At 34.7% G+C, this 16,217-nt stretch overlaps 1 protein-coding gene and 1 long non-coding RNA gene across 5 annotated transcripts in view; one reads left to right on the top strand and one right to left on the bottom strand.

The window, feature by feature from the left end:
• Window positions 1-1,530: 1,530 nt before the first annotated feature.
• Window positions 1,531-16,217, bottom strand: part of LOC136028525 (PDZ domain-containing RING finger protein 4-like) — a 126,962-nt gene continuing 112,275 nt past the window's right edge. For all 4 annotated transcript variants that reach the window (XM_065706372.1, XM_065706382.1, XM_065706377.1 and 1 more), the window contains 4 exons: window positions 16,097-16,185; window positions 13,681-13,861; window positions 9,431-10,534; window positions 1,531-4,126 (listed from right to left, as the gene is read on the bottom strand). In XM_065706372.1, coding sequence (XP_065562444.1) covers window positions 3,908-4,126; window positions 9,431-10,534; window positions 13,681-13,861; window positions 16,097-16,185 — 1,593 coding nt within the window. In that variant the 3' untranslated portion in view covers window positions 1,531-3,907. The remainder of the gene's footprint in view (window positions 4,127-9,430; window positions 10,535-13,680; window positions 13,862-16,096; window positions 16,186-16,217) is intronic.
• Window positions 6,108-16,217, top strand: part of LOC136028545 (uncharacterized) — a 50,159-nt gene continuing 40,049 nt past the window's right edge. Inside the window, exons 1-2 of the long non-coding RNA XR_010617835.1 lie at window positions 6,108-6,134; window positions 9,186-9,276. This is a non-coding gene — a long non-coding RNA (uncharacterized LOC136028545). The remainder of the gene's footprint in view (window positions 6,135-9,185; window positions 9,277-16,217) is intronic.

The following is a 16,217-nucleotide window of genomic DNA, read 5'->3' as shown; positions in this document are numbered from 1 at the left end:
TTTCTAATTCATTCAATTGACTCAAATGAAAAAAAGGCTCAAAGGAATACAAACCTTCAAAATTCTTCAGGGGAGTTTTTGTCAAAGGTCTAATACGTTCTTATCAAAATAACACGATATTTTGGACTTCTTTATATATTTGACCTTCCGGGTGTGAAGGGGAGGAGAAGGTATTTTAACAAATCTACCTCCCCCTTGCGGGCACAAGACTTTCCTCCAAGTTTAAGAAATAGATTATCAACGAATTGTTTTTTGAATTATCTGAACATAAATAGAATATATTAAGATTTTTTTTAGACATGTTTCTAGTACCTTTCTCCTTCCCCTTTTTCTTCACCTTGTGGAAACCTTATTTATTTACGGTTCTAATACACCGAAAGTTTTGAAAAAATAAGTGAAAAATTTTTCTATCTTTTGAATTACAAAGAAATTGGTTGTACGGTGGTGGGTTCCCACTAGAGAGCATCGGTAGGAAATATTGACGGTCAGAAATTGACGCCATTTGTGTCTTAAAACTCCTCCTTCCCATGCACATTCTTTAGCCGTCCTGTCGCGTGGATTTAGGATTCTTTGTCCGAGAGGGCTAGGGTTCGAATCCCAGTGCACTCAATTATTTGGTTTGGGACGGGTCAGTAGCATGACTCTACAAGCTCAGCCAGAGTAGACCCAGTTCTAAATGAGTATCTGGAGGAATCTGTGGAAGGTAAAGAGGAAGGGTGTGCGAAAGCACAGGATGGTTGGCCCCCAACCCCCATTGCACTTCTTGGCTGAAGGGCCATGAAACGGATATAAGCACCGACAGTAAGGACTATGAAGCCCAATGCCGTATTCTTTACTTTTAAACTCGTATGTTTTCGCCAAAAAGGAAAGACCGTCCGATAACAAAATCGTATTTCGACAATATCAAAATAGTAAATTTTACAATAATAATGGATTTTTCAACTCCCTGTCTCTGAAAATGAAAGATTCGCAATTTTCAGGTTCTGCTTAAGGAAATTAAATTCCATTTTATCTTCCATGTTAAAAGTATAGTTTCTTCCCTTTTTCCTTCACTCCCACTGATTTTAGTCTCATTATTAGGTTTAAGCAGCTTTTTCTAGACAAAATTATTATACGTTCCTTCGGAAAATAAAGCTTTTGTGTGTGTGTGTAATATTGTAGGCAGTGAATCGTAAAGAAAAATCATTTTCAGTCATTTTGGTTCTTTGTCAAGTTTGCCACTGTTTAGTGTAATATTTTTTATAGCTTTCACAGAAAAAAAAATCATCTAGGATTTTTCTTATTTCATTCTTTATTTGTTCAATAACTTGAATAACTTCAATAACTTGAATTCTGTGTGAACATAAAGATATGGGCCTTAAGAAATATGGAGCTGTAATTCTTTTTATATTTAATTGGTTAAGTTACCTCCGTGGCTACAATGCCAATGACTGTAAATTTCAAGAATGCCCTTCTTATATGATACAAACATCAAAGGATACAGACTTAAGGACCCTTACTTAAAAGATAGAGAGCTCTAAGGTTCTATGCTCCAAATAATCAGTTTTATTTCTTCAAGTATATAAAAACACTTCATTCAGGTTATAATAAAATCAAACGTAAAAAAAAGAAACAAATAACAGCCTTATCAACTGACTTACAAGACATATAACCTTTTACAAAAAGAAATAATTTCCTTTTATTTTACTCACACATACTCTGTTTATAATACATTAATTCCAAGCATGCCGAATAGATTATGCAAGATACGAGTAGGCTACTATTCTATTATCCACAATGTTTAGGCATTTGGAAAAATACCCCAAAGCTAATCTTAATATTCAAGACTCACCGAAAACATCATAGCAATTTTTTTCCCGTGGAAGGCACCATTTGAAAAGTGCTTACAATCACCCATTTGATACTTTAATATTAAAGTATGAAAAGTGCTCATGATTTTAAATTATAAACTTCTATAGACAACTATAATATTAAGAACTTAATAATATATTTAATTAAATTGATATTCTCTCGAATTTAAATTATTTCCGTTTCCTTCTCATAAGGACCTCAGACAGCCCTTTAAAAAGAATTTATAATCGATAAGGTAAAGTATTGCTATTCATAGCCCCCTTAGGCACAACCAAGACATTTCCTTAGATACAAGAGGCATTTCCAATCGACAACCACACTAGCGTTTGTTTATAGAAAAAAAAACTCGGTTTGATTCTCTCTGATCAGAGGCAAGGTTAGAAGTTAAGCAATTACATTATTTGTAGTTGGTAATAAGAGCAAGGGATGCATCTTGCTCCCCTGGAATCTGTAGGGAAAAAACCAATGGATTCAATTGAGGAAGGGGGCACGGTGGGCCTCTTCCTCCCTAGATTTAGAAAAGTACTTACTTTTTCGGGTAATTTCTCGAAAAAATCAGAGCAACGACAAAATGATCCTCCCCCCCCAATACACTGAAAATGAATTTACCCCCCCCCCCCCTAAATTTCCACGGATTGACGCCAATGGCAAAAACCTTTTTTGTACATGCATATTCTTAACAATTTCAATGTTGAAACATGTTGTTCGACATGCATAAACTGTTCGACAAATACCTTTCACTCCATTATTCATAAATACCCGGTAAGAGATAATATCCTAAATGATTTCTGTATTGCTGACATAGTGTACCCATAGCTATATATCTATTGCTAAAGAGTAAAGACTACTAATTTAACTAATATGGTTGAAAGATGGCCCAATCTTTGGTTCGCTCCAAATTTAATAAGTTCAAACACTTGAGACGCTTCCATAATTATTATGAAAAAGTAGCTTGTTAAATTTATTAGCTTTATTATGCATTTTCTGCATCAAGGTTTCAAGGTTATCTCATGTTTAAAGGAAGAAATGAGATGAGAACGGATTCGAAAAGAAAAAAGGAATATATTTCCAGCTAGTGAAAATGAAACACAAATCTTGATTTGACAAAGCCACGAAGCTACGTCAAAGGCCCGAGAATTTTGATTCTGCCTTAGCCGAACCCAAGGCCGTATCCAGGGAGGTTTGAATCCACCTTTGAAAATGGTTGTCTGGCTTATAAACGTAACAAAAATGAGTATAAAGAAATTTCTTTCGCGTTTTTTGAATTTTTTGTAACACCCCCCCCCCACAAAAAATTATTTTGTAAACTCCCCTCCCGCGCGAAAAAAACCTGGATGCGGCCCAACCCCAACCCGTGTACGACAACCCACGCTTCATTTTGTCTGAAAACACCTCTATTAAAGGTCTCTTGCAAATTTTCAGAGAGGCAGTCGAAACTAAGAAATATATACACCAAAAATTAGCCCTTAAAAGAGATACCAGAGAAACTTATTTGAGCTCTATGAATTTATTAATTCGGATTTTTCTCCTTTACACTATAATACTTCACAACCTAACAAAATGTTAGATAATACAAGACCCAGTAAACGATTAGCTATCAAAGAGGCATCAATTAAAATGAACTCAGATCTAGTCTTTTGAATTGTGATTCAATATCGGGGTCCGCTTTTATTATAGTGGTCGTTTTTTACGGCCCTTTTTCTATTTTCCACTGAGGACGGTTGAGCGGAGGTCTCGGTAGAAATATTTGCACTAAAATTTCATTTTCACTAACTGAAACATATCCATTTTCTGCTCATTTTGTCATGCTTAACCAGTATGGTCTCTGAAATTATTTAAGAGGATGGAACTTATTAATTTCATCAATACAAGTTGTCAAAAAAAAGATTAGCCCAATAATATTGATACTTGATTATATTGAATCCCCCTAAAATATAGAGTTTTATATATACAACAAACTCACTGGAAAAGTTAACCAAGGGAAGAAATTGCCAAACGCTCGCTTAAAATTAAAATCACTGCCATTTAAGAAATGTTACATATCAACAATACTAAATCACAAAATAGTAACAGTCAAAACTCCGTCCGTAAAAGCATGCCGCTTTAAAGGGATTTCTTCACTCATGTAGTCTTCTTGTCTTTTACTTTTCATCATCTTTGGGTCCATAAATTGAACTGGAGGGGCTATTCGTGCGGGATGTTGCGATTTCTTCTTCCTTTCTTTAGATTTGTCTACTTGAACCTTCCTTTCCTCTTTGCTCCAGTAGCGACCAATCTAAAAGACAATCTAGACTCAATGACATTTTCAAACTTTCTGAAGCGAAGCTTAAGTCTGAACGCAGAAGTTCACTTATGTTAGTTTCTAGGGACATTATAGGAAATTATACCACACGTATCTAGATAATTAATGCTTCCCAGTATCCCCCTCTCCCCCAAAAAAGGTTCAAAATTCCCGTTATTATGGCAGTGGGGGAGCTCCAATTAGCCACATATCCATCAAACATCGAGTTTTTATTGCAAAAGATTGGACTTTATATGCGTGTGTTCAACTGTTAGTTCCACCAGCCTTGCAGCTCGTTTGGTTCCCCCCCCCCCCCCGTTTATTTCCGAATGGAGAACGAACTGGAAAAGAGCTTGGGACTTTTAAGCAACTAAACTGTCTTGAGGGAACTGGTTACTGCTGTAGCTCAAAGTACCACTATATTTCCCTTTGCAATAGCGATGATTAAGATTAATGGCGCAACTCCCAAAGGAGAAAATTAATACAGAATGCTTCTAATTAAAAGTATAATTATAGATAGAACAAGCTGGAGTAGGTAATAAATACCAATTTATTTCCCCTGAATGTATTTAGTCTCGTCTTATAAACGCGTCTCAACTAACAATTTCAAACGAAGTTAAATGCAAGGCCAGAGAAGAGTTTTCATTAACTTACAACGAAATATAAATATCTAGGTATAGATAGAAAAAAAAATAAAAACATCAAAGCCCTTGTCAAACAAACATCCTTTTAGCGTTTCTTTAACCTAACATTGAGCTTAGATTATTTAGAGAGGAATTTCGGTTCGGTTTTCCCAGCTATGGAAAAAGTATTCCAGTGAAATGGTCTTTCAAGAAAATTGAGTTTGCTGAGTATTGGAGAAAAGTAAGGTCTTTTAGGGGTCCCCTAATTTAATTTTACAATCCATTCAAGTAACTAAGGTTCTATTTCTAACGTAAAACATTCACAGTGAGCAGGCCAAACTCGATTTAAATGGGAAATAATCACAGGGCTACTATCCATGCAATGACGGAACTGAATTACCAATATCATTTTCTTCCAAATTGTGGTCTGAAGCATGTTATATCTGAACGAATATAGGAGATCTCGAACGGCAAAAACCGAACAAAATATTTGAATTTGTTATGGGTTTTATTTAGATTCGACACAAATAGAATAAAATAGAAGTAAATTTATGGGGAAAATAACTGTCACAAAATCTATTATCGTTAACAATCCTGTCGTATCGATTGGTGATGTCTGAAAACCGTTAGGCGCCTAAATTTCAAACTGTTCCAATTTAAAACTCAGTATAACTTGGTATCAATTTTCATCTGGCGCCGTAAATTCAAGCCATGATTTGTCAAAGAAAAATTTCTGATTTTCAGATCATAGATTTATGATTTTGTACAGAGATAATTCGGCCATATTAAACACTGAAAACGCTTAAAACACTGAACGCAAGAAATGGTCCGGTTTGTGCAGAAAGCAAACTGATGGGCCTAATTAAGGTCCTTTTTAAGTCATTTATTACAAACAGAGGGTAAAACTACAATATAGCGAATGTGCAACCTAACCCACTATAGAAGTACTGTTGTTAGTAAATTGCTTAGCTATAATTCAGTGCTTTACATGTGTCGTGTCCCCATTTATTAGGGTAAACTAATTTGCTATAGGTTCTGTTTGAATGTCTGATTTTCTGACAGTTTGTTAGTATTCGAAATGCACTAAGCTTTCGATACTCACTACTGTAAGTATGTATAGTTTACTCAAAATTATGTACTACACACCCACAATCCCCATTCGACAAAAACCATACTCCCAAAAAGCCTCACTTTTCAGTAAGGCGATGTTTCTTAGGAGACTTGTAAAATTTGATAGGAGGCCACCGCAAACCAAGGAACTGTGGATTGCCTCATAATAAACAAGATAGCAAATCCTTGGATGCATACTTAAGTGGAAATTGAAAGGCATTTTGGGAATTTTTTATATAAACTGTGTTTTGTACTACAACATTCGTATTGTGAGTTAAGCTTCACATTTTTAGTTAGCGACTTCAAAACCTTCAAATATTAACTGTTCTTGCTATCAAATGCCATTTGTTCAATAAATAGTTACCGTTTTTGATTTTAGACTTCGAAACCACAACAATATCCTTGAGCCATCAATATCTTTATTATCATTATTGTTAATAGAATAAAAAAAAAACGATTCGAGGTTCAGGCTACTAAGGCCAATTGACTCCAGACCCCCTCCCCCCAAAATAAAGAAGAATAAAGAATGAAGCTCTTAATATATTGGGTCGATGGAGGAGCATGCACAACTGTTTTAGTCTAGGGCAGTATGTGCTGTGATGATTTCTTCCGTAGGAATAAGAGTATAACTTGAATTTCGGGGAGGTCAAGAGACCCCTGTATCGAAGCCGTACAATAAGACACTACAAGACCTAATCCCCTCCAAACAGTATGCCACACCCCAAAGTTTAGAAATAATGTATATAACAAACAAAAAGAGAAAATCTTTATGTTGCAGGTTTTCTTTTTCTTCGATTTATTTTTAAACAGATAAGAAAAAAGACAGGAATAAGCCAAGATAGTAAACAAACGAAATACAGGTTTATCAAATAGAAAACAAAACATGCAGACGGAGCCGATCGTTTTTATGTCTTCGTTGTTTGTACAACCTAATTTTCATCTGAAATATCACTCCGTGGGCGTTTGAACAAGACTTGTTTCTCTCATTTGTTTGAGCCTAATTACGACAATCTTATCGCCGAAGCTGTCAGAAAACATTCGTCGGCTTCTTTGAGACGACATGGCAAGAACGCTGAAACTGAAATAGTTGCCGTGATAATATCTAACTCATCGGAGGGATTTTCTACGGTGTCTGAGACTGTGTACTCAAAATAAAGCAGATTTTTCCACCAGTCTCTGCTTTTCTACTAGCTTTTTTAGGCTATACGAATCTTACCTTCGAAACGATACGAAAAGTTTTCCATTTCAGAACATTTAAGCAATACAAGTTTTCAAAAAATTGATTTCCAAAATCAACATTGTCAATTTGTTTTAAGGCAAGCAAACCGAAATGAATAAAATAAATGAACAAGGTATATTCAAAGGGATTTTTGCCCCCTTTTTTCTAATTCCTCCAAAAACTCCCTCCTTTGCCATTTTGGATAAACCACCCAAGAAACCACCGAAGCTTTTCTGTAAGGGCTTTGTGATTTGTTTTTGTGGGTGCGGATTTTTCGTCGGGAGAGGGGAAATTAAATTGAAATATTTGATAATTTGGATAAGACGTATCCCTAAATTCCGGTAAATTGGTATTTCTGGGAGGGGGGGGGAGCAGGAGACCAAGAAGAAATGAAAATCGCAGTCTCAAGCTATGCCTATACACTTTTATGGTAAAAATACATATCAAGCATTATTTAGAGAGAAGCGCAGAACCACCGCTAAAGGAGTTAAAATAAAGAACTCAGCAATTGTTCGCTTTTCAGAATCCATGTGGAGGGGTTGCAGACCCAAGTTAAAAACTGCTAAAAAACATAACTTCCCACTGGAATGTATCTACTTTTTCTCCCATGGGTAGGGTCACAGCCAAGGGGAATGGTAGGGTCCCCCCTAATTTTTTATCCAACTCGTAAAAACGCTGCATATAAACAAATTTCTGAGACATTTTTTAAGTTCATTGTACTTTTTCCCCCGACCAAAAATCTTGGATACGCCCTTGCCCGTGGGACATTGTACTGAAGTGCTTGCTACAAAACTTGAGTAAAGGCTGGCAAAAAATCAAGCTCAATAAGTTTAATAGATTTTATTTGTGGCATATCGCAGTATCACAGAAGCACAAACTGATTGTTTTAAAAATGAATAGTTAAAAAAGTTAACGTTTGATTATTAGACATGAGATATCTAAAAATTATGCGTGGAATTTCATGTTCCTTTCTGTTGACTTGGCGACTAAGTGCTTAAGTAATATCTTAAACTGTCTTATAATTACTACTCCAGGAAAGTTGCACTTGATTATTTCCCAAATAATTTGATTCTTTATACAGAACGTACTTCAAATACAAGCACTGTAAATACTCAGTAGGGTTATATCCATATTTTTTGCCATATAACCTGTGTTTTAATACGAATGCACCGGAAAACCAGTTCCAATATTTTCAATCTCAAAATTAAAATAAATTGGTGTGGTTTGACACATTCAACTGGCATGTTTCTCCTAATTTTTGTTTTCTTAAAAAAAATCAAATCAATTAAAATCAGAGTTAATCAGAGTTTCATCAGAGTTAATTATAGGCTTTCTGAGATAAAACTAAGGCTTTTATTTACTTAGTCGGGCAATATTTTAATGCTAATACAACTTTTTAAATATTAAACCAATTACTTTCGGTTGCATTTACTAAAGGTTATAACAAATTTATAATTATTTGCTTCCATGCTCTTAGTTATAGATTCATAGAATACGAATAAAGGTTTTGATTAATAAAAGCACTTATTTCTTTTTTTTACAAGTGTCAATCATTGCGAAAAAAAAATTCTTTCACTTTCGCTCGGTTTATGGATTCACATTTCGTCAATGAATTTAATTAAAAAAGAAATTCTTTCTATGCGTCAAATTTCAAATGTCATTAATTTAGTTCTTTTCAATCTGTCTCCGAGGATTTTATTGCATCGCGCTGAGATAATAATCAATGATGCGAGTGTTCTTTTTGTTTACCAACAGACTGACAGCCATACTTCCCGGAATTTTGCCAAAATCTTAGATTTTCTCTTGAACCACGAAAAAGAAATTGGCTCTTTTTCTGATTTGTTTTTAAAGGAGGAGAGGTTTGGGCATTTCAATTAATCCCCAGATATCAAGCAAAAGTAAATAAGATATAGGCTAGCTAAATTCATCAACTAAATATGACCGAAAAGGTTTTATTAATACATTTTCTTCCAGATACATTTATCTTGGACCCTTGGTAAATAACATTGATCGATAAACTATTAAAACAATAGAATTTCCACAAAGCAGTAATGCCTTAATTACTTATACATTGCATGAATTTTTATTTTTTTTATTTTAGATGTCTCACCCAAGGGACATATACAGGAATTTGGGAGATGAGTAAAATAATGCACAGAAAAGGGTCATCAAGGCTAAGCTCCCTCATTTGGGTAAGTTTTAGCTTCGTATAGTCTTTAGTTAGATAATCTTTTTTTTTTTTTTTACATAATCCTTAGCTTATACAATCCGTTCGGTCTAACTTTACAGAGTCAATCCTTCAAAAAGTTGAAGTAAATTTGATGGTTTTGACCAAATAACTATTACCTTGAGTTCCGACATAGCGTCGTCATCCGTAGTAAGTCCAGCCCTCTCTTCTGTCACTGTCCTTGCTCTATCTTTCAATATTCTATCTCTAACTGGTCGTCTAGAAACATATCTGGTGCCGTCGGGTCCTTTGTTGACTCTCCACTCCATTTCTGGCTCAGCACTCTGACGCTGCTGCTGCTTCAGTAGATTGTCTCTAAACAATTTTTGCTGCAGCATAATCGTCTGCTGCAGATTAGCTGCATCTGTATACATAACAGGAGGTACTCCTGTCGATTGTTCAACAAACTTTTGAGAGTCACACACATTTCGACTAGAATCAATTATTCTTTGGTTTAACACATTATGTTTTGCTTCTGAGGCATGAGGAGGGAAAGTGCTTTGCCTATTTGATCTTGGATAATTGGTTGCATTAAACGAATGTTCGATTTTGTAACTGTTCAGCATACTTCTCTTCTTTGGGAGCACTTGTCTGCAATTTTGACAGCTTTTGCATGCCTGATTTTCGTCACTAGGTCTAAAAGATCTAGCAATTTTGTTTGAAATAGGATTCAGAAATAAAGTCGATTGGCACAAATCCTGACCCAATGACATGGTTAACCTAGGTTCTTGCTCTTTTGGCCTACGTCTTTGTTCCTTTGCTTTTTTCGCTGAATCTCCACTACTACTACTATTTTTCGTTGATGACGTTTTATTCCAACTAGAAATTCCAGATTCTATTTTGGCAGAATCTGGGATTTTATCGGGCCATCTATTAGGATCAACTTTATCAAACCATTTTTCACACGTTTTTATAGGTTTTGAAGACTCTGGATGAATGTTTTTTACTCCTTCTGAAGAAGGGAGAAGATGGCGTAACCACTGATGAACTTCCTTACTTTTGTCAATGCTCTTGTCTCTCACTATTACCGGTCGTTTGGAGTTTTTCTTTGCCTTTTTAGGTTCAAAAGGAACACAATAAATTGGCTCATCGATCACCGTTGATCCAGGAATAGTTTCATAAATATGTTCTGGTTCACTTTCAGTAGAACACTGATTTTTTTGTAGATTTTTCTCTTCAAGCTCTCGGCAGTCGAGTTGAATATCGCTCATTTTCTTTTCAATCTGAAAGACAGACAAACCAGTAAACTGAGAGTGAAAAGTTTTACTCTTGCTAAGTCCACATCCGAGGGCGGGGGGATTAAGCAGGTTTACCCCCCCCCCCCCCCCCAAATAAAAAATTGTTCGACTCAGAAAAACCTAACAAAAATGAAAATAAACAAATTTTGAGGGGTTTTTTTGAAGTTTTTTTTGTTAATAAATAACAAAAATATATATTTTATGAGACATCACATGAGTTATGGCAACAAGAAAGAGAGAAACTGCCAGTCTTGAGAAGTTTAGCGAGTTTTGATTTTTGACTCGAATACTCATTGAGAGGTTTATCATTCTTTTATGTGTGGGGAAAGAATATTATACCCTTCCTCGATATTAAATATACTGCAGAATAGTCTTTAAAAGGGTATTTTAACAGAAGTGGAAAAACTTCAGACAACATAACAAAACTTGGCAAGCTTTTTGTAACGTCTAGTTATATGTTTCACATTTAATTTGTCTTCTGGCATTTGTAAATTTAAAGCAGCAAGGAAACAGGGGCATCACTTGCTGCAAGCCATAAGGAATGGCCACCCGTAATTTCATAGAATCTGCAGTAAGGTTTTAAAAGAAGACATTGTCTAATAAAAGTTTGTTACAGGAGAAACACCGTGCATTTTATATTAAATCGTCGGCCTTTTCTCGTCGGAAATGAATATTTTATTTAATAAAAGGGGAAAAACAAAAGTTCAAAATAAATAAAATAAACCCAACTAGCTCAGTTAGTGAGCATAAATCCTAGGTCTGTGGGTTCGAACTCCACTAGGACTGTGGGTCGATAAAATCTGCTTTTCTCGTTGTCAATGAATATTTTATTTAATCTTATGCATAACCCTCCACCATCGGTTGAATGAATAAACTCAATTTAATCCCAGAACTCAACTTGCAAGTAAAGTGATTTTGCCTGTGCATAGCACATTTTGAAAGAAACACTAAGTTTTAACCGGTAATATCGACATTTTAAACTTTTTTTTATATTTAAACCATGTAGAGCACAGACCAAGTGAAGGGATTGCCAGCTACGATGGACAAAGACCTAATTAACAGTACCCCCAAAGCGAGAGCCGTAGGTCCAAATGACCGAAGAGAGCCAGAAACTCCCGCCAAGCAGGCCGTTTTGGCTTGTTTGTAACATGATAGGATTATGAAATCACGGATGACTATCAATGTAAATCCAGACACTACCAGAGCCCCCCCCCCCCCCCCGACTGATTAACGACGCTATATATTTTTATATTTTTGTTTTGAGATTTCTAAACAAAAACATATGGCATAAACATATATATATATATATATATATATATATATATATATATATATATATATATTTCTTGTAATTTATTTCAAGCTTGTGCCAAAAGCAAAATCAATAACAACGGATTATCTCCCTGAAACACCAAAATATTATCATTAAAAAAGGCATTTGGGGTAGCAAAAAATAATCCAATCTTGAATTACCATTTACCTTAGATTAATATGCAAACAAAATAGGGTTTAAAGTCCATCTCGGGTCACAGCACAGTACAACATATGCCATATTAATTATAGGAACATAAAAACAAAAGATTCTAAAGGGTTTGGCTATATTTCCAAATCTCAATTTCAGAGCAAATTCTCATAAAGAACAGAGTATCACTAACGAGTTTCATGCCACCAAAAACCCAAGATTTCTTCAGCTTTTTTTTCAGACTGCATTACATTTTTCATACCTTTCCACTTGTTTTCTTTTAATTTTTAAGTTCCTTCCTCCCCTTCCAGGTAAAACAAATTATAGGACAAGTGCCTCACTTCCTTATCACAAGTAGACATTATATACCTTTCTAGCCAGGAATTTCTAAGCCTCAATTACATACATACTTCACATTGTTAGAATCAGGATATCGAGAACCTTTATCAACTTCTTCCCTGGAGACTTTATTCCTCGAATAATTTTTGAATTCTAACGACTTTTAATTTTATTTCTTGGGAGAAAGGCTACTCTCAGAAACAGTCGTCCCTACGTTATAACGGTAAAAGGTACTGCTCGATCAATTGTTTCATTCCAAAGAATTAATTTTAGATTCCTGGAAACCCACCATGGGGAAATAAAAGGGGTCCTAAGAACATTTTTGTCCCTCCCCCTACATGATTTTCTAACAAGTGTCAGCGGATCAGATAATAGATACAAAATTTTAATGTGTATCAGTTATAATAACTAGAAAAGCGAAGGAAAGGTCTCTAAAAACGGTTGACATATCAAAATCTTTTAGGTTTATTTAACTATTATTTAATGATTTTATGTAAAAAAGTGGAAAAAATTTGCACTAATTTTTGTCGCAACTAGTCAGCTTCTCGCGTAACAACTACTGTTTCAATTAGGTTTTTGCTCGTCTAAAAAATGATTATCTTTCCTAGACTCATTAGACACTAAAGAAAAATTCCAGACAAAATTACATGAAAAGGGTTTTAAACTTTAGCCATTTGCAAAGAGATGAGAACAGTTCCCTCAGTAATAATGACAGGAAGATCACATAAAGATTATACTCCAATTTCTTTGCATGGTTCTCATAATTTAAATTTCTATTAATTAAAAAAGCTGTCCACATTAGGTTTCAAAACCACATTTCCAAGTATAAAAGCGTTTGCTCCTTCTTTGATTATTCAGTGGGCAAAAATAAAGGAAAATCGTAGTAAAATGTATGTAATAGTAAACAAAGAAAAAAATATAACGAAAAATCTGAATAGACTAAAAAAAAGAAGTAATTTTGTTAGTTGAAAGAATAGTCGAATATCACTCAGTGAAATCTAGGTTGGTTAAGGAGGATAAAAAGTTAGAAAAATTAACCTAGAAAATTAGTAGTGGTTGACTAGAAAACTTGTTTTCAATATCACAAAAAAAAAAAAAAAAAAAAAAAAAAAAAAAAAAAAAAAAAAAAAAAAAAAAAAGTATTTTCAATAGTAGGCCTATACATGAATCTTTGACATCCATGCTCTCAGCCAGGGAGTTTCGAGTCTCGATCTCATTCCTTAGACGTTGGTGGCAATTTCAACATTGGTGGCTAGTTATCTAATTAATAATCTCAATTAGGTTTGAATTCTAAAATACAGCATAGATTTTCAATGAACAAAAAACATACCATGTACAGCTCTGTATCTGTACCAGCAACAAGAGCACTACTCCTTCTGCTCGCTAGACTGGATTTGCTTGAATTGGTGCCAGAACACGAGGAGGCAATCGGCTCTTTATCCCTTTCCTTGTCAAAGGAACCATCTTCAGGAGAGGGTGATACAACAGGCTCAATTATACTTGAATTAGACCTTAAAACAGAAAACAGAACTAAATCATTTGGACTGCATTATCAGTAGATTATTGCCGACTCGCACCCAATGCTGAAAACTTTTTAAAAATAAAATGCTGATTAAATACTTAAAATGACATAAATTTCATATTCCCTAACTAGGTTCCCACTTGATAAAATTGTTCTTTTACACTAAATTTATTCATACTCCGGAAGATGCTTACAGGAATTAAATGTGAGTAAGGCTAGGCTACTAACATTATCGTTTAATACTTACTACACATTTTGACAGAATTCGAAGTCACCCTATATCCAGCATCAAACATTATACTTCAATATCTGCTAAAGCTCAAAAAGTAAAACCACCTTTTTTCAGAAACATATGACATAGTCAGAAATGCCCCTATTAAATTGAACTCCTTTAATACAGCTAGTTTTTCGGTCCAGAAAATTGAAACCAAGCAATGCGGATTTTTTGTTTTGGGCTTGTGGCTCTAGATTTAAGCCAAATTCAACATTGTCGCCGAATCTGCGTCCTGTGGGCATTTAGCTGAACGTTTCAAGACACTCCAGACTAGAGTGGCAAGATGGGGCGCATCAGTGCCATTTTGGCATTTTTTGAGGCGGTTGCGCGTTGAATTTTTTGAATTGGCGCATTTTTTGACAGAGGAAATCGTTAATTCTGTGCATTTTGACTAGAAAAACGGAGCTTTTGGGACATTTTCACTTTTAGGCGGCGCAACTTTAGACCAAGCAGCTGACAACACTGCTTCAGACTTCCTTCCCTGAAACATGATATTTCAAACTATTTATGACTCAATAGGAAATAAACAAATAGTAAACTATATCTAAAAACAAACTAATAGGAAGCAACTTCTGACAGAAATACACACTACTATAATCTAAAAAAGGCTCGAGCTTCTGCAGAAGGCAATCAAAACTTTCACGGAATAGCGATTTCACGAAATAAGAGTCAAAACAATTTAATATGTATAAATCAACTTCTTTGTGTTTTTAGTTCTGTTATTCTGTTCTGGAAGGGTGGATTTATTCCTTTCCACTCTCGCAAGAATTGCAAAGATATCACGATCTCGGTGTTACATTGCCATGAACTATTGTTTTTGTTATGACTGAATGACAAATTTATTGATTCTAAGGAATTGTATTTCAGTAGAAAGACGATACATATAGGGGTTACTTTGAATTTTCTTTTTTTTTTCTTTAGTAGCTGAACTATAAGGTTTCTTTCATTAACAACGACACAAGAAAGAATAAATTATAAGCAGTGAAAACTTTAAATGCTTGTTTTGAGTTATTAATTTCCTGGAAGTTTTAACAAATAAGACGAAAAACATTCCTGAAAGTAGGCGTGTTTTACAAATACGGGCATTTTTATTGGGAGAGTCATTTGATTTTCAAGTGTCTGAATAAAAAACCACACTGTTATATCAAGTTTTGTTTTTGAAATGTATCAATTTTTTATGGAAATCCCTATCGATACTCAATGAGTAAGGTGGGGGGGGGAGAGACTTTATGATGACTGCTGTGCGTTCTAAACTTCATGAATGGATTTCTGCTCAATTTAAGCTATAAAATAATCCCTGTCTTTTTGTCTTGGGAAACAATTCCTTACAAACCAGAAGTGACGAGAATTTCGGCCACTTCTCAGGGTTATAAGTTCATTTTCTTGGATTTGTGTTACATTTTCTGTCTTAATGATATTCCTGATATTCATGGGGCTCTTTCTTTTTATTCGCTGCAAGAATTAGTAAGAATAATAAATAGCTGTAAAGAAAGTAAATCCTCACTAAACTAATTTAGTTTTATGTTCAACAATGTTTTTAGTTGGAAAATTTACAATTTATTTGAAAAAAACCCTATGATCCGTTTGACAGCAGAAGTTGAAGGTTTTCGGAATTGAAGAAACACGGGAACGGATATTTTTTGGGAATTTACCAAACTTGATATTGGTTAAAGGTAAGCAACAAAAAGGTAGATTTTATTCTTTAAGCGTAAGCAGGAAATCAAAAATGCGACAATAGTGCAACCGAAAGGGTTGGAGAGGGGAGGGTCAGAATATCCTCCCGAAATAAGTAAGCTATATGAAATCAGTACTTCTTTATGATATACACTAATGTCTGTTTGGAAAAAAAATCGCTAAATATAATCATGGATGTACTCCAGCAAGAACGGGGTTTGAGAAACTTGCGGGAAAGAATAAAATATAATAAAAATAATAGCCAAAAAAACTAACCCTTCAGTCCTCGGCAAAGACGAAATACCTTCATCTGCTCCTAAGCCTACGCCACTGTCGTGGTGAGAAGGACAGCTCTCTTCCATAGCCTAAAAATTAGAATTTTTTTTTATTTGCAATA

The sequence above is a fragment of the Artemia franciscana genome, chromosome 1 (assembly GCF_032884065.1).
Source record: "Artemia franciscana chromosome 1, ASM3288406v1, whole genome shotgun sequence".
Taxonomy (NCBI): domain Eukaryota; kingdom Metazoa; phylum Arthropoda; class Branchiopoda; order Anostraca; family Artemiidae; genus Artemia; species Artemia franciscana.
Note: the sequence above shows the minus strand (reverse complement) of the source record. Positions and strands in the feature narration are given on the sequence as shown.